This window comes from Alternaria postmessia (assembly GCF_024291825.1).
Source record: "Alternaria postmessia strain BMP 2775 chromosome Unknown scaffold_11, whole genome shotgun sequence".
NCBI classification, from domain to species: domain Eukaryota; kingdom Fungi; phylum Ascomycota; class Dothideomycetes; order Pleosporales; family Pleosporaceae; genus Alternaria; species Alternaria postmessia.
The window spans coordinates 1-22,044 of NW_026260084.1; the positions used below are offsets into that span (position 1 = coordinate 1).

General features: G+C 52.6%; 12 protein-coding genes across 12 annotated transcripts; 7 read left to right on the plus strand and 5 right to left on the minus strand.

The window, feature by feature from the left end:
- Window positions 1–426: 426 nt before the first annotated feature.
- On the plus strand, window positions 427–1,060 carry J4E82_002670 (uncharacterized protein; the record flags this gene model as incomplete). Its single annotated transcript, XM_051728968.1, has 2 exons — window positions 427–705; window positions 764–1,060. 2 exons carry the CDS (start codon window positions 427–429, stop codon window positions 1,058–1,060), a joined length of 576 nt encoding a protein of 191 aa, XP_051591060.1.
- Window positions 1,061–1,585: 525 nt separating this feature from the next.
- On the plus strand, window positions 1,586–2,483 carry J4E82_002671 (uncharacterized protein; the record flags this gene model as incomplete). The annotated part of the gene is made up of 4 exons (XM_051728969.1): window positions 1,586–1,873; window positions 1,966–2,290; window positions 2,355–2,419; window positions 2,469–2,483. 4 exons carry the CDS (start codon window positions 1,586–1,588, stop codon window positions 2,481–2,483), a joined length of 693 nt encoding a protein of 230 aa, XP_051591061.1.
- A 495-nt stretch (window positions 2,484–2,978) lies between these two features.
- On the plus strand, window positions 2,979–4,006 carry J4E82_002672 (uncharacterized protein; the record flags this gene model as incomplete). Its single annotated transcript, XM_051728970.1, has 2 exons — window positions 2,979–3,714; window positions 3,768–4,006. The coding sequence occupies 2 exons, from the start codon at window positions 2,979–2,981 to the stop codon at window positions 4,004–4,006; spliced, it is 975 nt and encodes a 324-aa protein (XP_051591062.1).
- Window positions 4,007–4,098: 92 nt separating this feature from the next.
- J4E82_002673 (uncharacterized protein) lies at window positions 4,099–4,881 on the minus strand (the record flags this gene model as incomplete). The annotated part of the gene is made up of 1 exon (XM_051728971.1): window positions 4,099–4,881. The coding sequence occupies one exon, from the start codon at window positions 4,879–4,881 to the stop codon at window positions 4,099–4,101; it is 783 nt and encodes a 260-aa protein (XP_051591063.1).
- A 339-nt stretch (window positions 4,882–5,220) lies between these two features.
- Window positions 5,221–5,964, plus strand: J4E82_002674 (uncharacterized protein; the record flags this gene model as incomplete). The annotated part of the gene is made up of 1 exon (XM_051728972.1): window positions 5,221–5,964. One exon carries the CDS (start codon window positions 5,221–5,223, stop codon window positions 5,962–5,964), a length of 744 nt encoding a protein of 247 aa, XP_051591064.1.
- Window positions 5,965–6,041: 77 nt separating this feature from the next.
- On the minus strand, window positions 6,042–6,913 carry J4E82_002675 (uncharacterized protein; the record flags this gene model as incomplete). Its single annotated transcript, XM_051728973.1, has 4 exons — window positions 6,042–6,095; window positions 6,148–6,353; window positions 6,402–6,787; window positions 6,840–6,913. The coding sequence occupies 4 exons, from the start codon at window positions 6,911–6,913 to the stop codon at window positions 6,042–6,044; spliced, it is 720 nt and encodes a 239-aa protein (XP_051591065.1).
- Window positions 6,914–7,389: 476 nt separating this feature from the next.
- Window positions 7,390–8,814, plus strand: J4E82_002676 (uncharacterized protein; the record flags this gene model as incomplete). Its single annotated transcript, XM_051728974.1, has 3 exons — window positions 7,390–7,569; window positions 7,728–7,811; window positions 7,966–8,814. 3 exons carry the CDS (start codon window positions 7,390–7,392, stop codon window positions 8,812–8,814), a joined length of 1,113 nt encoding a protein of 370 aa, XP_051591066.1.
- A 97-nt stretch (window positions 8,815–8,911) lies between these two features.
- On the minus strand, window positions 8,912–9,199 carry J4E82_002677 (uncharacterized protein; the record flags this gene model as incomplete). The annotated part of the gene is made up of 1 exon (XM_051728975.1): window positions 8,912–9,199. One exon carries the CDS (start codon window positions 9,197–9,199, stop codon window positions 8,912–8,914), a length of 288 nt encoding a protein of 95 aa, XP_051591067.1.
- Window positions 9,200–11,318: 2,119 nt separating this feature from the next.
- Window positions 11,319–12,899, minus strand: J4E82_002678 (uncharacterized protein; the record flags this gene model as incomplete). The annotated part of the gene is made up of 5 exons (XM_051728976.1): window positions 11,319–11,771; window positions 11,816–12,229; window positions 12,289–12,549; window positions 12,612–12,692; window positions 12,780–12,899. The coding sequence occupies 5 exons, from the start codon at window positions 12,897–12,899 to the stop codon at window positions 11,319–11,321; spliced, it is 1,329 nt and encodes a 442-aa protein (XP_051591068.1).
- Window positions 12,900–14,039: 1,140 nt separating this feature from the next.
- Window positions 14,040–15,195, plus strand: J4E82_002679 (uncharacterized protein; the record flags this gene model as incomplete). Its single annotated transcript, XM_051728977.1, has 2 exons — window positions 14,040–14,160; window positions 14,240–15,195. 2 exons carry the CDS (start codon window positions 14,040–14,042, stop codon window positions 15,193–15,195), a joined length of 1,077 nt encoding a protein of 358 aa, XP_051591069.1.
- A 1,355-nt stretch (window positions 15,196–16,550) lies between these two features.
- Window positions 16,551–19,486, plus strand: J4E82_002680 (uncharacterized protein; the record flags this gene model as incomplete). The annotated part of the gene is made up of 3 exons (XM_051728978.1): window positions 16,551–17,593; window positions 17,707–18,667; window positions 18,722–19,486. 3 exons carry the CDS (start codon window positions 16,551–16,553, stop codon window positions 19,484–19,486), a joined length of 2,769 nt encoding a protein of 922 aa, XP_051591070.1.
- A 1,000-nt stretch (window positions 19,487–20,486) lies between these two features.
- Window positions 20,487–21,850, minus strand: J4E82_002681 (uncharacterized protein; the record flags this gene model as incomplete). The annotated part of the gene is made up of 3 exons (XM_051728979.1): window positions 20,487–21,456; window positions 21,507–21,647; window positions 21,696–21,850. 3 exons carry the CDS (start codon window positions 21,848–21,850, stop codon window positions 20,487–20,489), a joined length of 1,266 nt encoding a protein of 421 aa, XP_051591071.1.
- Window positions 21,851–22,044: the final 194 nt, after the last annotated feature.

Genomic DNA, 22,044 nt, shown 5'->3' on the forward strand with positions numbered 1-22,044 from the left:
ATAGCTGCTTCACGGTCGCCCATTTTGGTTGAGTACGTGGAGAGATAACACGTGTTTTGTGTGGGAGTGCTGAGATTTGTGAGTGATCAACATCCCCGGGTGATCAACATCCCGGTCAGCTAGCTTAAGGGCGGTTGCATCTAGCCCTTTCGGAGATTCACGATTCGCCGAGGCTCGTCCGAAACCGTCGACTTCACATCAACTTGACAGAACACTGCGCATAAAGAGGGTCAAATTGTTGTCGCGTTTGCTCTCAAGGTCCGACTCAACCAGCGGGTCTGTAACATAATCTCCTCACAAATTCACCGCTTGGGTATCCGCTTGCAGGTCTCGATTCTTACAAACGCACCGTACGCCGCACCTCGGTACACTCGCAATCACAGCGCATCGACTCAACGAGCCCCGACTCATACTGCGACTGGAGTCATGGCGGAGCAGAGCATCAACGTACCCCAAGTCATCGTTTTCATCGTCGTCACGTTCCTCGCTGTACGATGGTACTTAAGGAAACCCACGGCGGCGGCCCCAGGCACGCGAGCTGCGGCGAACCGCGCTGCAGTCCGCGTAAGTCCTGCGCAAATAGACCAGGTCGCTGAGATGCTGCCGCAGTTGAGCAGACGAGATATTGCATGGGATCTGCAAAGGAACGGTGGTAATGTCGCGGCGACAACAGAGAGGGCGCTGAGCGGGAGGGGTTTAGACACAGTAAGACTCACAACCTGAGCTTTATCGATGCTGTCGACGTATGCTAACACATGTCTAGGCACCGCCGTCCTTCCAAATACCTACACCTACACCACGAACTGCACCTACACAGGCGCGAGCAGCCCCAGCCCCATCGAGACCTGCGCATCCAGATCTGATAACACGATACAATCTATCCTCGAAGCTTAGTCAGGCCGACCAACCCGTACAGGAGGAGCAACCGAAGACAAAGTCGTGGAGTGCAGATAAGAGTGAAAGGCAAGCAAACTTGCAAAGACGGCGAGAAGAGATGATCCTGGCGGCACGGAGAAAGCTCCAAGAACAGGAAAAGGCAAAGGCTTCGGGCTCTGCATAGTCACTTCTGTACTCTGTGTCGAAAGTGGGAAAGAGACAGTATAGCGAGCCATAAACGCATGTGTTGGTAGTTATACCCTAGATCGTTTCCGCAATGCATCCTCCCATATACAACTTCAGATCATGTTAAAAACGTTATCGTGTCTACGGGCTGATGATCTCATAGGCCGGAAACATAGTCAGTATTACTGAGTGTATGATCATTATGATTAATGAGCTGATGTTAACATCGTCGCTCTAGGTTGCAATGTGTGTGTAGCAGTGAACACTCTCTACGGGTAATTACAAGGCGCCCACGTTCGCTCTATGGCTTTCCTTGAATCATACTGTGCAAGGTTGCCATTGGCGGCCAATAATAACACGAAGAATTGCGGGACGTTGACGCTGGGGGCCAACGCCTTCCCCAAGAAATCGATCGGTTCCGATACCCCTTGTCGAATCTCCAGCTACTTAGATAAAACCGCCGCGTAGCAATCTCGACATTCAGCATGTTGGGGTTCACTTCGTCTTCCCTTCCGTCCGTCGAATGTCCGGAGCAGAGGTTTTCAGTGCATTAGGCACCCCTGCACGAACGGCTGCACGGGTTCTCCTCGCACCACGATATGCTGTTAATGGCTTCCAGCCTCTCCGAGGGTGGGTGGACAACGAATATGCACGCGCGCGATACGGGCCGTGGTACATGTGGCGTATATGGCTTCTTTTTGATTGCAAAGACCTCGAAGTGCTGGAGAATTTGATCAACGACGGACAAGACGAGCAGGTACTTGAGATGCGGGATGCGAAGTTGAAGCAGTTCAAGCTAGTCACGTTGGTGGTATGTATACCTATTTTCAACTAAGACATGGAGACCACATGAGTGAGCAGCTCAGCATTGGATGTGCTGAAAGCTGATATGGACACTTCAAGGGCGCCCTCTTAGCAACTTTAGCTCTTCAGGCACTCTCCCTCCCTGTCCTAGAGGAGACCATATTCGTCGCACGCGCAAGCTTCATCGTTAGCACTATGCTCTCCCTGCTCGCCACATTCTTCACCCTCATCCAACAACGCGAAGTTGGCGTCATCCGCGATGCGAGATCCTTTCGGAGATGGCTCTCCAATGGCGTCCAGTACTATAACGCCCGAGAGCGCCTTGTATGGCAGAGCTCTCTGACGTCCCTAACGTTAGTGGAAGCTCCTTACGAACTGATAAGCTTAGCTGTAGCGAGCTTCGTAGCAGGCATGTCAGCATATGGTACGTTATGCCTGTACGAAATGCATGTGCGACATTCACTAACTTCGTATCTTCACCTCTGCAGTGTGGGATGTTTGGAAGGACGGACTAAAAGCTCAGAAAGAGCAGGGTCTGGACGGTGTAGCAGTGGTAGTGTACTTTGCTGTTGCGACAGGGTTTGCATTTACAATGTTTCCAGTGTTATTGGGACTAAAGGACCGAGAGGAGAGTGTGTATTATAAGAATACAGAGATGTAGGGTCGGGATGGAATGCTTAGGTATCTTGACGACTATGACGTCACCTCAATACTCAGCAACACTACATTGACGACTACTCTTGCGCCAGCCACATATGACTGTTTTATCTTTCAATTGTTAACACTAAGATGCTTCAGAAAAATTCAAATGATCACACGGACTCAAGAAATTCGTTTGTAATATTCGTGTTCCGACGAAAATCGGATCCTGAATGGAGAAGCGGAACTACGACGGAGTTAAGCTCAAACAGGATCATATCAAAAGTGTCCTCGTCTGTATTGACGTTAGCTCTTACTTGGAGGGATGTGCATTTCTTGGCTGGTTGCTGATTGTTGGAATATATAAGAAAGTGTCCTTGCGTGAAAGAAATACTAGTAACAGCGTTTACAATACCAATTGTCTACCTACGACTGCACGAAGTTCTTCAACATATCATTCACTGCGTACGAAAATGGCTTCACCACTACCATACAATCGACAGAATGCGCTTGCCTCGACCATCGCAGTGGACAATGCATCCAACATAGCTGGCAAGATTGTTATTACTACCGGTGTGACGCAAGGTGGCCTAGGAGCAACTTTCGTAGAGGAGGTTGCAAAACACAAACCCGCTCTTCTCATCCTCGCTGGTCGTTCGCCATCCAAAGTCCAAGTCACAGCCGACAAGATCAGGTCCAACCCAGCGAGTGCCAACGTTGAAGTGCGTATTCTAGCCTTGGATCTTGCCTCACAAAAGCAGATCCGCGAAGCCGCAAAAGAAGTTTTAGCATACCCAGAGTCCAACATCGACATCCTCGTCAATTCAGCAGGCACGATGGCGGGCCCTTACCGCACCACAGCTGAAGGCATCGAGAGCCAATTCGGATGCAACCACGTCGGACATTTCCTCTTCACCAATCTCATCATGTCCAAGCTCCTTGCTTCCAAAGCACCAAGAGTTGTCAATGTGGCTAGCGACGGCCATCGCTTCAGCGGCGTTCGTTTTGAAGACGCAAATTTTCAGAATGGCAAGGTGTATGACCAGTGGGAAGCCTACGGTCAGAGCAAGACAGCGAATATATTGTTTTCGTATGCGTTGGCCGAGAAACTAGGGTCAAAGGGACTGAGAGCTTACAGTCTGCACCCGGGAGTGGCGTTGGGAACATCTCTTGCTGAGAAGTTCGATGATGAAGACATGAAGAGTGTGGGTACGTAGAAGACGTTGAAAATCACCGTAAATGACTGTCTGACGAGTACACAGCGGCCAAGGATAAAGCGATCGGCTGGGCGCGTGGTTTTGACATCAAGTCGCTCGATGAGTGTGCGGCTACCCATGTTGTCGCTGCCTTCGACACAAGACTGGATAACTATAACGGTGCCTTCCTCAACGATGGAAACGTGGCGCCACAGGAAGTGCAGCCGACAGCGAAGAACCCGGAAGATCCAGAGAAGCTTTGGAAGCTGAGCGAGAAGCTGGTAAGAGAAGAATTCGTATACTGAGCACGGAGGCTGCGCAGATTGTTCTCAAAATGTATGGGGTAGCATAAGGCATCTTCACGCCACGCAATGCCATGTTTATTTGCTGCCTCTTCTCATGCCCATTTCAAGCACCTTGTAGCCTCATGCGCGTCTTTGCACTCCAATCCACACACGCGCGCGCCACACTTGCGACACTTGATCTGCCCCCAATATCCACAGTTATCGCAGAACTGTCTCTGCGGTGGACCGCCAGCTGGAGGAGGCGCTGCGTGGCTTGCAGCGTACGAGAGCGGCGGTGCGGCAAGCAGTGCCTCAAGCTCGGCGGGGTTGATTGGTGCAGGTATAGAGTCGTCGATGGAGAGTAGCGCATCGTCAGCATTCGCGTCTTCGAGTCGTGATGGCGTTTGTGCTATGGCTGCGGGTCCTGGGGTGGCTTCCGCAGGTGTCGCGGGCACGGAAGCGAAGGCGCTCTGTCTTCGGGACGCTTGTGTTGCTCCTCTTCCTCCTGTGGACTGAGACACACTCCCTCTTGATGTCGTCGTTGCTTGTCCCAATTGCGCCTCTTCGTCGTCGAGCCAATGCTTGATCTGCCGCTGATACTGTATGATCCTCCTTGCATTCTGTGTCTTGGGCACGCTCGGCTTTCCAGGCACCGTGATAAGCTGTTTGGGGTCGTTGTCGCGTTCTAGCTCTGCTATGCGTCGCGCTATAGCCGTCTGCTGTCGTGCAGATAGCTCATTCTCGGCGCGCTGACCGCCTGGCGTTGCTGCCGCTGCGCGCTTCTTGTTCTTTGGGTTGATGGCAACCTTGGAGGGGTCGTAGCCCGTGTCGACGACATACGTCCATCCCGGTGCGACGGTCGCCGTCGAGTTCGGGAGCACCTCAACGTGTGGCATCGTGAATGGTCGAATGTGCAGGGTCGTGTTGCGGAGACTTCGGAGGTGTGGAAATTATGCATCCACATGCCGACGCGCCCAAAGTCCAGACGCCGGTACCTGCATGATCAGTGCGGGGTACGTACACTACTTGGATTGCTTCCCGTCTCGTCATCAACATGTTCGACGTCAGCCGACATGTGCAAAGCTGTATTTGAGAACATGCTATCCTCGGCTACTATCTACCTTGGTAGCATATAATCCCATAGAGTCAACCATCAAGGCACAGTAGCCACTTGATCGATTCACTCAAGGCTAACTGCATACACTTACCTGCAAGTCGCTTCTTTGCAACCAAACATGGCGCCTGAGAGGAAACCACCTATCGTACTTGCGCCTACTTCTCCACCAGATGATATCTCCAAGTCGGCTGCCTTCGTCTTTATCCATGGCCTCGGTGACGAAGCAGAAGGCCTAGCAAACGTCGCCAACCAATTTCAGTCTGCGGGCAAACTACCGTATATGTCTTGGGTTATTCCCAATGCGCTAGAAAACCACGATCTAGCAACTACTGCCTGGTATCTCCCCACACGCCTCTCTCCATATCCACCGTCGCGGCCTGAGCTCGAAGATGACGAAGACGAAGACGGCATGATGGCAACAGTATCGTATATCACCACATTGATTGATGATCTCGTCAGACAGGGTGTCCCTGCGGAAAGAATTATTCTAGGGGGTTTCTCACAGGGTCATGCTATGGCGCTTCTAACTGGCTTGATATCCAAGTACGCTGGGCAACTTGGGGGACTGGCCGGTTTGTCTGGATACCTTCCTCTGGCAACACAGATACCCAGGCTGAGAGAGCAAGCCGGGTTACCGAAGGATGTAAGTGAAAGTAAGGAGGTATTTCTGGCAAGGGGAACTGGGGATCGATTGGTGCCAAAGCGTTACCATCGTTTGTGTTATGAAGGATTGTATGAACTTGGTATCGAGAAAGAGAAGGTAACGGTAAAAGAATATGAGGGAATGGGTCATATCATGGGCGCGGCTGAGCTGCGAGACTTGTGTGCTTGGTTGGAGAAAGCAATACCCGAAATAGACTAAGATGAGGAATAATTCGACCCTGCGAAGTTGTGGCAGGCGAAACTGATGACTACCATGTTGTATCCCTCGTCTCCTAACTATGATTCCTGCTCCATCTCAAAGTCAAAATTGCCAAAATACACACAAAGTGCCTGCGCAACATCAGTATAGAATCTAGCTTCATGGCGGCTAGCTATATCATACCTTACTAGCACCCATCACAGTATAATGAGCAACCTCCAACTTCTTCCCATCTTGTCCATATCTCGCAATCTGATTAAGATCGGACGTTCTCGGCAGATACAGAACAACTTCTTTGCTTATCTTCGTAAAGCTCTTGTAGAGTGTTTCCAGGTTGTATGGCTCCATCTTACTAAGATCAAAGATATCTTCCGCACCGTATTCGGTTCCTATGTCGGTCAGCATATTTCGCATGTCGGTGCTCTGATTATACGAACCTCCCCATGGCGGGCTAGCGAACACGACAACATTGCTCTGTCCAGAGAATCTGTTAATGGCAGTGAAGCAATCTGCGTTGAGCCAAAAGATCTTATTGCTCACACCATAGATCTCAGCATTGTGCTTTGCGCACTTCAAGGTCTTGGCGTCTTTCTCGATGGCGAAGACGCGTTCCCAGCGACCTGAACGCGCTAATGCTATGGCATTACCACCGACACCCGCAAACGCGTCGACAATGACGGTCTTATCCTTGGGCGCAGACTCTGCGATGTGGGCTGCGATCTTGTTGGCGATGGGTTCTAGAGTCACGCCGAACCATGCGTCTTCAGTCATCCATATGCCTTGGTCGTACTTTTCCCAGATCTTGAACCGTTGATGCCAGTACCTACTAGTATTAGCTGCTAGGTTTCGCGAATTCGGTAGAAGATGAGCCATACTTCTTTAAGTGTTCAGGAAATTGCTCGACACGCGACCACTGGTCCACGCCTTTCTCATCCGGTTTTTCACTCATGACTATAGTGAGCGCAGTGTGTAATCCCGTAAAGGTCGTTATTTCCTCACAATCACACAAAAGACGAGGATCAGTTTAGAAGATATGTTGATGACGAGTAAAGCAAGCAAACGGTATGGATGGGTGAGAGCAATCCTGATACGCGTTACTATTTCGGGTTAGTCTTGACCAACGCGACTGCCTATTCAGATTCAGGTTACTTTACGACGTGAAATGTATACATTTGACTGACTGCGGACAGTTCAAAGAGGAAAATTTATCTTTGACTCGATTTTGAGCTATAGCAACCTGTCTCACGTCCTGTACAAGCACTCACTGCAGCGCAGCGCCCGCTAGCGTGCCGCAGATCCTGAGCTATGGCCACCTTCCAAAACCTCCAAGTCATCAACAACGACACCTCCACCACCACAACTTCTTCTCCGTCATCTTCATATGATCACTCTCTAGAGGGGAAACCAATATCACAGCCTCTCATAATGTCTATGTTCGGGGCGCTAAATCGCTTCATATCGCGATTAGACGCTGCACCCCTCAACGAGGAGCAGCAGTCTGCTACCAATGGCGCATACGGATTCCAGGTGCTGAGAAATGCCAATCCAGAAGTACCTCTAGAGCCATGGTTTGATTTTGTCATTGGAATCAATGGGCGAACTATTGTATGTATGATTCCGTCTGATTCAAGGGCGGCAGCACAGGAAACGAAAGAGCTGGAGAGTCAGGAAAACTACGAAATGGGTGTGAGAGGTTGCAAGACGAACATGAGATGGCCGAAACTAAGTGGAATTGGAGAATGTTGAACTGACTTTGCAAACAGGATAACCCCGACCCAAGCCTCTTTGCGACAGAGGTACGGAACTGTGCTGGCACAACAATTAGTCTGGGCGTATTCAGTGCGAAGGTAGGTCTGGATTGCCCCTTCTGCGTACCATGATACGTGTTATCACGCATTGCCCACTTTCTCACTGCACGACAACAAAGACACAGACTAGTCCTCAAAGTTGATTTCACATGGTTATTTCGTTTCATATCTACGGGTCTAACACCCTCTGCAGGGCCAAAAGATCCGGGAAGTCTATCTACAGATCCCCGCAAACCAGCCTACACTAGGCATCTCCCTGCAATGGTCCCCACTTGCCATCGCAGAAGACGTCTGGCACATCCTAGACGTAGCTCCCAATTCACCCGCTGATGCCGCGGGGTTGCTACCCTACGGTGATTACGTCATCGGCAGTCCCGAAGGGCTTGTGCGCGGCGAATCCGGCTTGGGTGAGCTTGTTGAAGACTTCATGAACAGGCCGTTGAGACTATACGTGTATAACCATGAATACAACGTCACCCGACCTGTTACCATCACGCCAACACGTAACTGGGGCGGTGAGGGTGCGTTGGGCTGTGTTCTGGGCTTTGGGGCTTTGCATCGTATTCCAGCGGGGCTGGACGAGCCGCCGCCAGCGCCTGGGGAGACGTTCTTCTCCACGGGCGATGCTAGTGGGGCTACCTCGTTCGACGAGAAACGCCCTTTGACGGGCACCGCTGATTTCTCTGCTGTTCAGCCCCAGGGTGCACCGGCTGAATTGTTTGTACCAGCCAATATGGCGCTACCGTCGGTCTCTCCACCGCCTCAGGGCACGGTGCCGCCTCCAAAGAGGAAAGGCAGAGCGCACCATGTGGCTAGCCCCGCAGATGGCGGTGGTGGTGTCCTGGACGACTACTTCAAAGAAGGCGAGCAGAAGAGTCTAGAGCAAGATTATGCACCAAAGAAGACCAGTGGTGTCCCTCCGCCTCCGAAGGCTGGCGGTCCGCCAAGAGGTCCGCCCAAGAGTGGTAGTGCGAGCAGGACAGGCACACCAGTCCAAAGCGATGGCAATGCGGAGGGTACAGCAGACCCAGAAGCAGCATAAGCTTGACTTGAGATTAGCATGATATCTCAGAGAAGATGAATGACAGCAACATACATTTGATGACACCGCACTCCTTGTTACTTTCTCACATCCTCATTCAGTCCTCAGCCTCAAAGTCTAGTTCTTCCCTGAATCGGCTCATCCTTCGCTGTTTCTTTTCTTCTACACTCTCGTTGCTTGCATTGCTCGATTGCGTCATGTACGAGTCGGCTCTAGCTTGCACTTCAGGCCTCTTCACGGCACCGCTAACACTCGTTTCTTTGCGTCCGTTGACCTTCTCAAAGGAGGAAACTTGGGGTGAAGTAGGTGATTGTTCTGGTGAAGAATCCGGGGAGGAAGACAGAGAGGTTTTGAGTTTGGTAGTCAGGGTACGGAAGATAGGCATCTTGGGTGATGGTCGTGAGTTTTTGTGATGATTTTGAGTGAAGATGTAGATGGTCGCAGTGGTTTGGTATGTCAGGTAGTTGGAATATGGTAGTGGTGATGTCGAGACCCGAGTATTTGCATGTATCCAGTCGATAGGTAAGCCAGTGTAGGTTATTACGATGGACAGGCAAAAAGGAAGCAACCACGATGGTATATGGACAAACAAACGGTAGTAATATCCCAACGGAAAATGCGCCAACAAAGGCGAGGCACACGACCACTCTAAATACCCTTTCCCCCACCACACACACACTCACATACCCAACGCATAACAGCAATCCCAATGCAGACTACAGCCCCAGCACACCACGTCAGGGGGCCGGGCGCCACCTAGGGCTAACCCAATACGCGCGACTCTCATAGCCGCAACAACCCAACTATCAATAAACACGCGCAGTAGTTTCAAACCACGGGTTCCATGCAAACCACAGAACGAGCGTGCGTCTAGACCGGCATATTCGTGGTATGTGGGTACGTTAGTTGACGATGCAAGGCCAGACCCTGCGCTAGCTATTGCTGATCGCCATTACACTGTGTCTGTTCCTGGCCCAATTTACGTAGTAGCAAGGGAGTCACATGGCAGCTGGGTATTCCCGAGGTGCCGTGGGGCGACGGGCAGCTGGCTTTCGCTAATATGGGAAAGACGTTATGGGCTTTTCTATGACGGTTTCCCTGATTGCGAGCAAGCTTCCTGCAACGCCGATCAAAGGAATCGCAATCCCATGCCCAGCGCCGATGAGTCCCCGGAAACACCTGGCGTTAGAACAGCGGCAGGACATGTTATGTTGTTACGGTCAAGTAAAGCGATTGGCTGCACAGCGGGGTAAAAGGAGAGAGGCTTGGCTTTTTTTTCCCGCTGGCCAAAACGGACAATCACGGACTACACCGCCATATGTGCTTTGCCGGCTTTAATCTGCTGCGACGAATCTATGCTATTGTGATTGGCGTATGTGGGCAAAAACGGGCGCAGGCGAAGTCGCTGACAGCAGGAAACAACGTCGAGGCAGTCATGAGACGTTTCCATCCAGCCTCCCACAAGTGTCACGAGCCCATTTTCACCCGGGCAACCTTCTCCCGCCCTCCCTCGCACCAGCCCTCTGGATCAGCGCGAGCCCAGATCTAGCGAACAATCGATGATGGGGTGTATCGGCGCACTCTGTGCAGGTAGGCAGAACGAAACATATCCGGTCGCCTTTACAAGTCGGCCATTGCTCCGCGCCGCGGCCCCCTTTGCATCGTAACGACGGCGCCACGTCCGTTTACTTGCCGGAACCAATGCCTTTTCTCTCACCCAATTATCCACATGGTTCCTGCCCCTGCAGCGACAACTGCCAAAATAGACACTTAACGTCCTCCACCACATGGGAAACTCCCCGGTTTCAACTGTTGAGATGGTTTGCAATCTCCACCTCGTGTTCCTGTCTATCAAGAGTTCTGGCCACCTAGACCGCTTCGGACTTGAATCAGGTGGTAAACAGTCGGTTCGAGTAGTGTTGCATCCGGCAACGACGGGAGTCTCCAGTGCTCCACCGGCTGACACCTCTGACGTCCACTGAGTCTTCAACCAAACCGTGGTTCATTCACCGCATCTTACCCCTGCCGAACTGGTGCCGAATCGGTCCCAGAGAAGGCCTTTACAAGCACTATTGATGCTGACACCTAGGACGGTATTAACAGGAGTGCGGAATGAAGGCGGAACCAGATGCACAATGTGCGCCGAAAGGGAGATTAGTGCAACAGTAAACCTGAGTGTCAAAGATAGAAACGCTTGAGGCGTAGGTACACGCAGGGGTTGCATTCGCAGGTAAATCTATCTCTGCGAACTCTACATGGGGGAACAATATCTAATTGGTCTCCTCGTAACAACAACCAAATCAAAACTCCGACTTGCTTTTCGAGCAGTCTATCCGTAATGAGCCTCCCAAAACAAAATATTTGAACGCCCATGTGGCTCGTGGAGCTAACAATACTTGGAAACGGGCCGGAAAACAGGCACAAGGCCAAGGGAAAGTCTGGGGTACGCAAAAACAAACGCCTTACTATGATGTAATGCCCAAAACGCCATGTTTAACCTTGCTTCATCTTATATCGAGCTGGAAGGGTTTAAACTTGGCTCCAATAGTGCTGCATCGCGGACACGTCGGCACCCGACCGCGGTTGTGCTCACTGACAAGTACATCGACACACTCTTGACAAAGGCCGCAGATGCATTCGGAACATGCATAACTGTCGCGCAATATGGAAAGTTTCCGACATGCAGCGCAGTATATTTGCACAGGGAAAAGAGAGCTAGGAGAAGAATCAGATAGACCCTGGGAGGGCATATGGAAAGTTTGACCGGACATGGCTGATTCAATGGACGACTCCACGGAAGGGAAAGGCTGGAGATCCGACATATCAGGCGGCGGAGGCGTCAAGGCGTTGTTCAATGGTGATGCGGTGTATGACTGAAGTTGTGAAGCAAAGTTAAAGGGAGGTAGAGAGGTTCGGTTGTTCATCATGTGAGGAGATTGATTTGGCGATTGTGGGACCTGTTCATGTTAGACGAGATGGGATACTAGAGTGTGATACCAACCGGTGTAAGATCTCGACTATCCTCTTCTGTGGCCGAAGCTGCAGCGTCAATCAAGTCTTCCCATCGTTTACCCATGATGGCCGCAGCTGTTGCCGGCTCAGCTGAGTAAGCTTTCCTGTCGTAGCTCAGCCTACGGGAGTAGTCCTTTGACTTCTGCCGCTCATGCTTTCCCCTACGAGCATTCTGACCTATAGATGACTTGCGAGGTCTGTTCGGTTTGAGAGAGTGAACGCCTGGTGGCAGTGTTGAGGAGCGCCCGGGGGGCGAGCGGGCGAGGGAGGAAGGAAGCAACTCTTGTTGTATAGAATTGGAAGTATAGTAAGGTTCCTCGGCATTAACGTGTTGCTCTATGGTGGTAGGAGCGAATCGTGCGCGAGGTCTGTAGTTTTTCGAGTCCGGGTCGGATGCTGCGTCCTGTTCACAGCAGTTGTTAGCTCGGTCTTATGCAGGGAAGCTGCAGAGCGGCTTCATACCGGATCTGAGTCCCAGTCGTACTCGGCACGATGGTTGTGTAACGAGGCCAGGGCAGCTGCAGCGGTTGCAGCGGGTAGGAGCGATGGCCGTCGCATCTCATCCGATGTGCGAATGTTATTGGTACCGAAGTCGGTCTCGAAGAAGGAGTTATGTTCGTTTCCGCCATAATCGTACGTCTGCTGGGGTGCTGCTGAGGTCGTTGCGGGTGGAGGTGGGGGTCGTTCTTGTGGTGGTGTGTTCACCATCAACATGAAGCTCTCCTACAAGTAGGAATGCCGCGTCAGCAAGAGGTTTGCACGGTCTTGAGCAGGGACAAGCTTACCTCAGTTGCCGGTAACTTGGAGATATAATGCTCCGGGTGGGCACGGCGGATGTGCTCTTGCATGGACCGAAAGCGCTTCTCCTACGCATGGCGTGTTAGTCTGCACCTGGGAGCTCTGGAAGCTCTGGAAGCTTGCCATAACGTGAAAGAACGATGGTGAGGACTTACGCCAGTGCAGCGCTTGCGACAGGCGGAGCTGTCATGGTTGCGCAGCGGGCAGACAACGACATTGTTCTCGTCGCTGACGGAGAAGGAGCTCGTCAGCGGTGCTGCGCGCGAGGGAGGCATGGCTGCAAGCATCAATGGCAGAAGCTTCCCAACGAAGCAATGGCACGCGAAAAAGCTGGGCGCTAGGACAGAGAAGCTCTACCGGAGCTTGCGCAGCTTGGGGAGAAGGTTACAGTGTCGGTAGAGGCTGGTGTGGTGACTACGGCGGGTTGACGAGGAAGCTCTGGGCTGAAGTTGCTGCTACTGCGGATAGACGTAACTGAATGCGGGGCAGCTGGGAACAGCGGCGGGGCTGGAGAGAAAGTGATCAAGTAGTGGCTGTGTTCAAGAATCACGATTGAACCATGGAAGAAGAAGCAATGCGAGTGCACTGCTGCCGTCAGAGGAGAGCTGTATCGCCACAACCAGCTCGAGCGGATGAGCAATCAGACGGCTGCCCTGGAGCTGAGGCGAAGAAGATAGCTTGGAGCTCTTCGTGCTGCCCAATGACCTACCGCTTGAATGGGGATTTGTGCGCTCCAATCAGACGTAGCCGTGATCAAGGCGACTCATAATCAGCTAGACGGCGCAGAAGCCTTCTCACAGCTCAAGTCCCGTGCATGCAAGAAATTTTGACCAATGCGAACTATTGCTCGGACTCTTCAGCAGCACATCGGCTACGGCGCCATGAAGATTTTTGCTCTTCGAATGCCGAGCTAGATCCAGTTTCGGCCGGCAGGACCAGGAAAGTGCTGCACTTGGTTGCAGGGAGCTGCATCTACCACATTTCCTGCGGCGAGCTTTGGGTCGAGGATGCGGTGGTGGGAAGCGTCAAGGAAGACGGGAAGGAGGAACGAACAAGACACACGCAGCACGCGACGACGAGCTTTTGACGCGCCGGGGGTGGCAATTGTTGAGTGACAGGAGCACCGTCTTGCTATCGCTTTCCAAACGCGTCACATGCGTCTCGTCTGCACCTGCTGTTTCCCCCCGGTGCTCGTCTGCACCTAACCACGCTCGCGTCAACCTTCCAAAGCATTTGCTTCTGCGGCCGTTCCAAGGCGATGGCGCACGCCCATAATCATCATGGACAAGGGCATCACAGACTGACACGGCATCGCCGTACCTTGTTGCCTCGTCTCCCTCTCCTCACATGTCTTACGTTGCCGTTGCATCGTCGTGCGCTTTGCCGACATTGTCTTGCACTTGTCTTCCGCTAGCATGGCACTCTCCGTCGAGTCGTTGAATGGAGACACTTCCTTTCTCCTTACCTTTGATCCACCCGCAGCCCCACTATCGTCACCAGGGTTGTTCCCAGGCTCCTTCACGATTCTGGTTGACCGTAAGTCTTTGAGGATCGCGTCTTCGATCGTGCATGAGATGACAGTCTGTAAACACGTGCTAATCTATTTTCTGGATAGCCTGGCTGTCAGGGCCGTCAATCATCCTAAACTCCATCTTCTCGCATTCTGAGCAAAGAGCAAAACCTTCCATATCGAGCCTCAAAGACCTTGACCGCGAACCCGATCTCGTGCTTATATCTCAAGACAAGCCGGACCACTGCCATGAAGCCACATTGCGCCAACTTCCACCAGATTCGGAGACGACTATTCTAGCCATCCCATCTGCAGCCAAAAAGATTCGGTCGTGGAAACACTTCCGTCCCAACCTTGTACATGCTCTACCAAAATACGTCGAGGGCGATGGTCGGTCTATACACCGTGTAGTAATACCGCCACCGTCTCCTCGAGGGACGTGTGGTGAGATAACCGTAACTTGGATTCCAGCGAAACGAGACCTATCCAAAGTACACCACGCCATTGGAATAACATATCGGCCTCCGTGTACTGTGCTCTCATCGCTTAGTCCAATGCACTATATCGACCTGCCCATGAGCCCGCCCCCCTCACCAGGATCCCCTATGACCATTGCCTCATCACCTCGTACAATAGTGCCGTCGCCCTACAATGATCGTGAGAAGACTTTGTCCGTCATCTATTCGCCTCACGGTGTGTCATACGACGTGATTCGTCCCTACGCAAGCTCGTACCTTGTCTCGGAATCTGCCCTTCCACTCACAGCGCTTCTGCATTCTTTCGACTGCGTGGAGAACCCTTGGTGGCTGGGAGGCAACATATCTGCTGGAAGTCCCGGTGGCACTGAGATTGCCAAGAGTCTTTATGCCAAAGCATGGATCTCTGCCCACGATGCAGACAAGGACAATCGAGGCTGGGCAGTCAAGTTGACACAGATTGCACAACACGCAGTCGACGAAGTGAAGAAGATGGTGGAAGAAGGTGTTGTCAGGAAGAAGCTACCCAACACCGAGATCATAACACTGGGTTCTGGAGAGAAACATCGGATCGCTGTCGGATGAAGATGGCGCCATTATCAAAAGCCCGAGGCTACTGCTTGTCTAGCATGTCCGGCCAATACACGACCGGCCACCACCGAGGAAGGTGTTAAGGGAGATTGCCATGTTGGATCACATTTCAGACATAGATTGTAATGCTGAGGCCCGGGCTCACCAGAGTCGCATGGTCGAGCGTTAAAAGCGACGGTGGGGTTTGTGTTTGGGATTCTTGAAAGCAGCATGGTAGGGGAGCGGAAGAAGGCTAGCGTCGCGAGCGCAGGTGCCATTGGGTGCGCGATAGTCAACACAGATGCACTGGGGAGAACGTGTCATAGCAGTGTAGATCTATACATGGCCAGCTGTGTGGGGGATATGTGTACGATGCGGAGGACTGCATGCTTGAGGTAGTTGCTACGCGATGTACTGCCATGTTGGGCGGACGAAAACAGGGCTGGGCTAGACAGGAGATTTGGCAGTGGAGCAGGGGCTAGATAGTGCCGGCTATGGACGAGTGGGCAAAGTGCGGCGCAGGGCAAAGGCCGGCTCGCACTCTCCGTTGTCCGGTGCGCGACAACGTGGGCTGCATGGATAAGCATTGGATAGCAATAGCAAGGTGCAGCTTGGGAGTAGAAAATAGCCCTCTCCTTTGCAACGGTGTCAGAGCGGTTAAGAATAGGCCTGTTTGAGAGCCACAGCATGACGCCGTCCCGGACTGCTGGGACTATTGGTGTGGCTGAGGGGATGCATGTCGACTGTTCTTAATCCAGACGCGCAATCTCCCTCCACGGACTCGCGGAACGAGCAAACGAGGTGCGTACACCGCATTGAGGCGGCTTGAAGGGTGTGAAAAGTAACAGAGAGAAGTGACGAATGGACTGAAGCAGCTCCGAGTGCATACAAACTGTCGTGATTCACAGCACATCGGGCCCTTGTGCTGCTGCTTCTGGTGGCTTCGCAGCGTGCAATAAGGCACGATCCACCTGCCAAGGCTAGCGCAAGACGGAAGTCGGATCGCGGCGAGCGAAGGGCTGACGAGCGCAGTGCCAACTATTCGCACGAGCATCACCAGCTTCGACTCCTGGCTGCTGCATACTACACACCACGCCCATTCTTGCGCCCGCCGTTCTTGTTACCACGACCCCATTGATTGAGCGCCTGCCGTCCCCGTCTCTCCTCCACCGTCCGCTCTGCTCTGGTAGTCTCTGACGGCGCTGCGCTACGCTACGCAATCCCCCGGACGACGCCCAACCCGACCTTCACAAGCCACACACACCTACCTCTCACACACACTGGCTTCCCACGCTTCCTCGCCGACCCCTCCTCCGCAGCGCTCGGGGAAGGCTGCCTCTTTGATGAGCGTAACCATCCATGAGTCGCAGATGATGCCCTCGTATGGCGCCGAAGCAACCGACCGCCCATCCTTTGCCCATGCACAAACAACATCCACACCGCCCGCGCGCACCCCCTCGGACCGCTCGTCACCCAATGGCACTGCTGCTGCCATGAACGGGAAGCTATCCAACGGCCGCCCGACCAGGCCTGCGAGCATCGACAAGCGCCTGTCGCAGGAAGAAGGGCGCCATGGCCGGAGTAGGGGAGACGCCATCGACGTCGACACCTTCAACAATAACAACCGCTCGCCCGACATGCACCGGCTGTCCAGCGAGCGCCCGAGCAGGGACGATGGCTACTTTGCCTCGATCCACAGCAGCAAGACCAAGGACCGCCTCTGTGGCAGCACCACGCACGTCGAACTCGGCCAGATAGATGCCCTCGATGGCACAAAAGAAGCAAGCAAGGACTTCTACGTGCCGCATGTCGGCTCCATGTCCAACCCTACCACATCGCCCTCGCCCCAGCCTCAGCCCGACGAGGCCGCGTCAAGCCTGCAGGTACCGACCCAACCGCATCGCGTCTCCTCCCCACCGGCTTTTAACCACAACAACCCCAACTCTTCGCAGCCACCCCACCGCCTACAGCAACGTCACACCCTCGAGGTCCCCAAGCTGCAGACATCGCGCGCCCGCGACACCCAGAACAACACTGACGACGTCATCAGCGCAAGCGGGAGGTTCTCGCCCTCTACACCGCACCGCCGGAGAGGCTCCATGTCGCTTGTGCGTAGGACCACACGCTCCGTCAACTCAGACATGCCTCTTGACGAAGTGCCCCAGGACGATGAGGCCGCGCGATGGGCTGAACACATACGACAGAAGAGAGCCAGCAAGAGGAAGCGCAAAGAGGACGAGGACGAGGATCGCGTCGTAGTAGGCACCAAGGTGGACCAGAATCACGTCAACTGGGTCACTGCCTACAACATGCTGACGGGTATTCGCTTCACCGTCTCACGAACCAACGCCAAGATGGATCGAGATCTTACCGATGCTGACTTTGATGCGAAGCACAAGTTTTCGTTTGACATGTACGTGCCGGCTGTTTTTCCTTATACCATCACGCATTTGTTCGATTTCAGCTTCACTTCGTCTGCCAGACCTGTATTCTCTGCTCATTCGCCCAATACTGACACTCCCACAGAACTGGCAACGAGCTTACTCCTTCCGCCAAGTACGACTTCAAGTTCAAGGACTATGCGCCATGGGTCTTCCGCCATCTCCGCACTACCTTCAAGCTCGACCCTGCCGATTACCTTGTCTCGTTGACAAGTAAATACATTCTTTCCGAGCTCGGCTCTCCAGGCAAGAGCGGCAGCTTTTTCTATTTCTCTCGCGACTACAAGTACATCATCAAGACTATCCATCACGCTGAACACAAATTCCTCCGCAAGATTCTCAAAGACTACTACAACCACGTACAAGAGAACCCCAACACCCTTCTTTCCCAGTTCTACGGCCTGCATCGCGTAAAGATACCCTATGGACGTAAGATCCATTTCGTCGTCATGAATAACCTGTTCCCTCCGCATCGAGATATCCACCGCACATTTGATTTGAAGGGCTCGACGATTGGGCGAGACTTCAAGGAGGATAATCTGGCGACCAACCCTCGCGCAACTCTAAAGGACCTGAATTGGTTACGCAGAAATCAGCATCTCGAGTTAGGACCATCGAAGAAAAAGATGTTTATCGAGCAGATGCAGAGGGACGTCAAGTTGCTGCAGCGCTTGCACATCATGGACTACTCACTTCTCATTGGTATCCACGACTTGGAGAAGGGTAACGAGGAGAATCTGAGAGACAAAACACTCCAGGTCTTCTCACCAGGTGGAGAGGAGGCACCAGAGCCACAGCCGAATCAGCTCATGCGTACACCTTCAAAACTAGAGAGTGCTCGGAAAGCACGGGAACTGAGGCAGATGGTCAAGACCCAGAAGCCAGTACCAATGGGTCAGACCTCCAGCAAGATGCCGGATGAGTTGGAAGACCCTAACCGGAACTTCTACTTCTACTCCGATGATGGCGGTTTCCGGGCTACTCATGAAGACAACGCCCCTGGAGAGGAGATCTACTACCTTGGTATCATCGACTGTCTGACACACGTAAGTCTGCAACATGATTGATGTGCATGTTGTAACATACTAACTTCACTTCAGTACTCGTTCATTAAACGCATGGAACACTTTTTCAAAGGCATCGCTAATACCGAGTCACAAATATCTGCCATACCCCCCGAACGATACGGTGATCGATTCATCAAGTTCATCAGTGGCGTCACTAAAACCAAAGAAGCGGCCGATCGCGAGAAGATGGAAGAGGCTACTAACGATCTCAACGAACTATCGCTGGACGGTCTCAACCGATCATCGACCGACCGCGTCGTAGAGAAGGCAGAGCACCAAGCTGAACGCTCGCGGCGACAAGGTCATGGCGAGGAGAACGTACCGAATCTGCACATGAGGGCAGTACGTAGTCCGTCCGCGGAAAGAGGAGAGATTGGGACCACTCTTCCTGTAGTCGAGGAGGCTGGTGAGTCTTCGAGTGTTGGTGGGCATAGCAATCGGAGCGCCTCAGATGGTGCTCATGCTATAACTACAAGCAACAATGAGGCCTCGCCGCCTCCGCCACTCACAGGAGCACCCTATCTTGGCCCCCCGCGCCTTGAGTCCAGAGCTAGGTCAACGTCCAGAGAAAGGGATCATTCACAGGGTAGGCCACCGCCAACACCACCCAAAGACTCGGGCACCGCAAGTAGCGATGGTCGGCCACCCACACCAGCAAAGGATTCCGAGTACATGTCTAATAGGCACTCTGGGCCGCCCACACCACCGAAAGAGGACAAGAGAGGAGGGATACCCAGAGCCTCTCTGGACAAGGACCTACCACGAACACCATTAGAAACCACCATCAGGGTTACCTAAGCTCGCCAATGGAATCTTGTCCAAGTTCGCCATCTTGTCACACCTTTTCATACAATGCTTTTTGCATACCGCCTGGTCAAGTGCCAGGCTTTTCCTTTGTCGCTCCCCTGCGTCGCGAATGCATGATACCATGAGCCGCCGCCCGTTTTTATAGGGCGTCGATCCGCTCCTGCTTTTTCCTTTGTTCACCTTTTTTTCCATTTCTTGTCTCTGTTTGGAGCTATGTAGCTTTTCTTCCCTTATTGTTGGATCACGGAATTGGAACGGACGGCCTGTGTAGTACATTTCTTTCTCGTTTTGTCTCTGTCTCTATCGAACTCGTGGTGCCGGTGAATAGGAGTTGGTCGCCGCCCCTTGTTCATGTAGAATAGCTTCCGGTCGATTGGTGGAAGGAGGTGATAATAGCAGTTAGTGTTTGCTGACAGGTACTGTTGACATCGGCAGAAGAGCCGTGGTTGGGAAAAGAAGAAGAAGAAGCGGTTATGCCGTTGGGAAGAGATGGATTGGAGGGCTTGGTCATACATCTAGTAGATAGAGACGAAAGAAATTACAATTGCATATAATAAACATAACCTCCTCTCCAGTCCATTCTGATCACATGCTGAGAAGACGATGGGACAAGCCAAGAGTGTCTTTTGAATTATAATTCATGGTCTTTTTCTGTCTACTTTGAATCGACATTCAACCTTTAAAGCGGGCAGGAGAGGGATAAGATGATTGGCCAACATTTCTTGTCATCACATACAACTGCGTATCGCACGATGTAATCACATTTAAACCTTGAGTTCAACGAAGAGTAATTCACAAAGGACACGGTCGCGAGAAGCAATGAAGAAGCAGGCGATACAGATGTGTTCACGTAGTATCATGCATTAACAGAGTTACGACGGTACACGCCTCTGCAACGCTCATAACTCGAAGGCCTAGTCTATCTAGTAGTACAATGCCACATCTCTCTCGCGCATTAAGTTTTCTCCTCACAACTAAGCAGCGAATTCGCTTACTTATAGAAGTCGAACTTGTCAGCCTCAGCTGCACCCTTGACCTGGCTCGTGTATGCTTCCTCCAAATCACTCTGGATGATGTTGTACCTGTTCTTGCGGACAGCTCTCAGACCTGCTTCCTGCATGATGGCCGCAATAATGGCACCGGAGAGGGGGTCGTTGCGGACAATCAAGCTGTCGAGATCTACTTCAGGCGACAAGCTCATCTTTCCGGCAATGGTGGAGAAAATAAGACGACGCTCACGGCGGTCACGTAGCGAAGGGAATTCAATCTTCCTGTCGAGACGACCGGGTCGGAGTAGCGCAGGGTCGAGGGTATCCGCACGGTTCGTTGCCATGATGACCTTGACGTTGGATGTCTGGTCGAAACCGTCCATTTGGTTGAGTAGCTCGAGCAAAATACGTTGAACTTCTCGGTCGGCACCCGTCTGCGCATCGAAACGTTTGGTAGCAATAGCGTCGATCTCGTCAATGAAGATGATGGATGGTGAGTTCTCGCGCGCCATCCTGAACACGTCACGAACCATACGTGGACCCTCACCCAGATACTTCTGCACGAACTCGGAGCCGACGACGCGGATAAAGGATGCTGTGGTGCTGTTGGCTACAGCCTTGACCAACATAGTCTTTCCTGTACCCGGAGGTCCGTACAACAATACACCGCGTGGTGGATCGATACCGATCTGCTTGTAGAGGTCGAAGTGTGTGAGGGGCAATTCAACAGCTTCCCGAATCTCCTGCTTCTGCATATCCAGACCTCCGACGTCGGCATACGTGATGTCGGGCTTCTCATCTTGGCCAAGCATGGCAATCGACGAGTCAGCCTCTGGTGGTAGGATGTCGACGAGGGCATTTGAGTGGCGGTGTAGCGCAACAGATGAGGATGGTTTGAGGAGTTCGCGATCGAGGGTGGAGAGGATACGGACGACGTAGTTGGAGCCGGTTGATGATTGTACGATGCCGGTGCTATGTGCGTCAGTGCTATGACGCAAGTGCTATGCTTGTGTTAAGCTTACTTCTGGTCGATGGCCTCCATGAACTGCCCTATCACGAGCGGTACACTCTGAATACGCTTGATCTCTTCTTGTGCTCTCACCAACTCTCTCTTCAAACTCCGCTGCTCATCTTTGATGTACTCTTCCTGCAAATGGATGTACCTGCTACTGTTAGCCACCTGTGTTCCAACGTGTCTGAATGCCACATACTCCAGTTGCCGTTGCAGCTTCTTGAAGGTCGAGTAGTCATCGTTTCCCTCTGTGGAGAAGCCCTCGAGGGCATCAAAGTTCGGTATCGATGAAGGGAGCTGCTTCTTGTGCGGCGGGACGGTGTTGGCCGGGTTCTCGACGGCGGTGTCAGCCATGGTGATGGTGGCTGTTGGCTGTTAATCTGAGGACGAGTCGGTTGTGGATTTCCAACAGCGAGAGACGGTGAGGGTCGGCGGTGATTGTTTTTAGCGTGTTGTTTATGAGGCAGTGCTTGTCTGTCGCAATGTTGATGAAGCTCATGGGAGGCGCGATCGGGCAATGCGAGACGCTAACGCCGATATCACGTGAA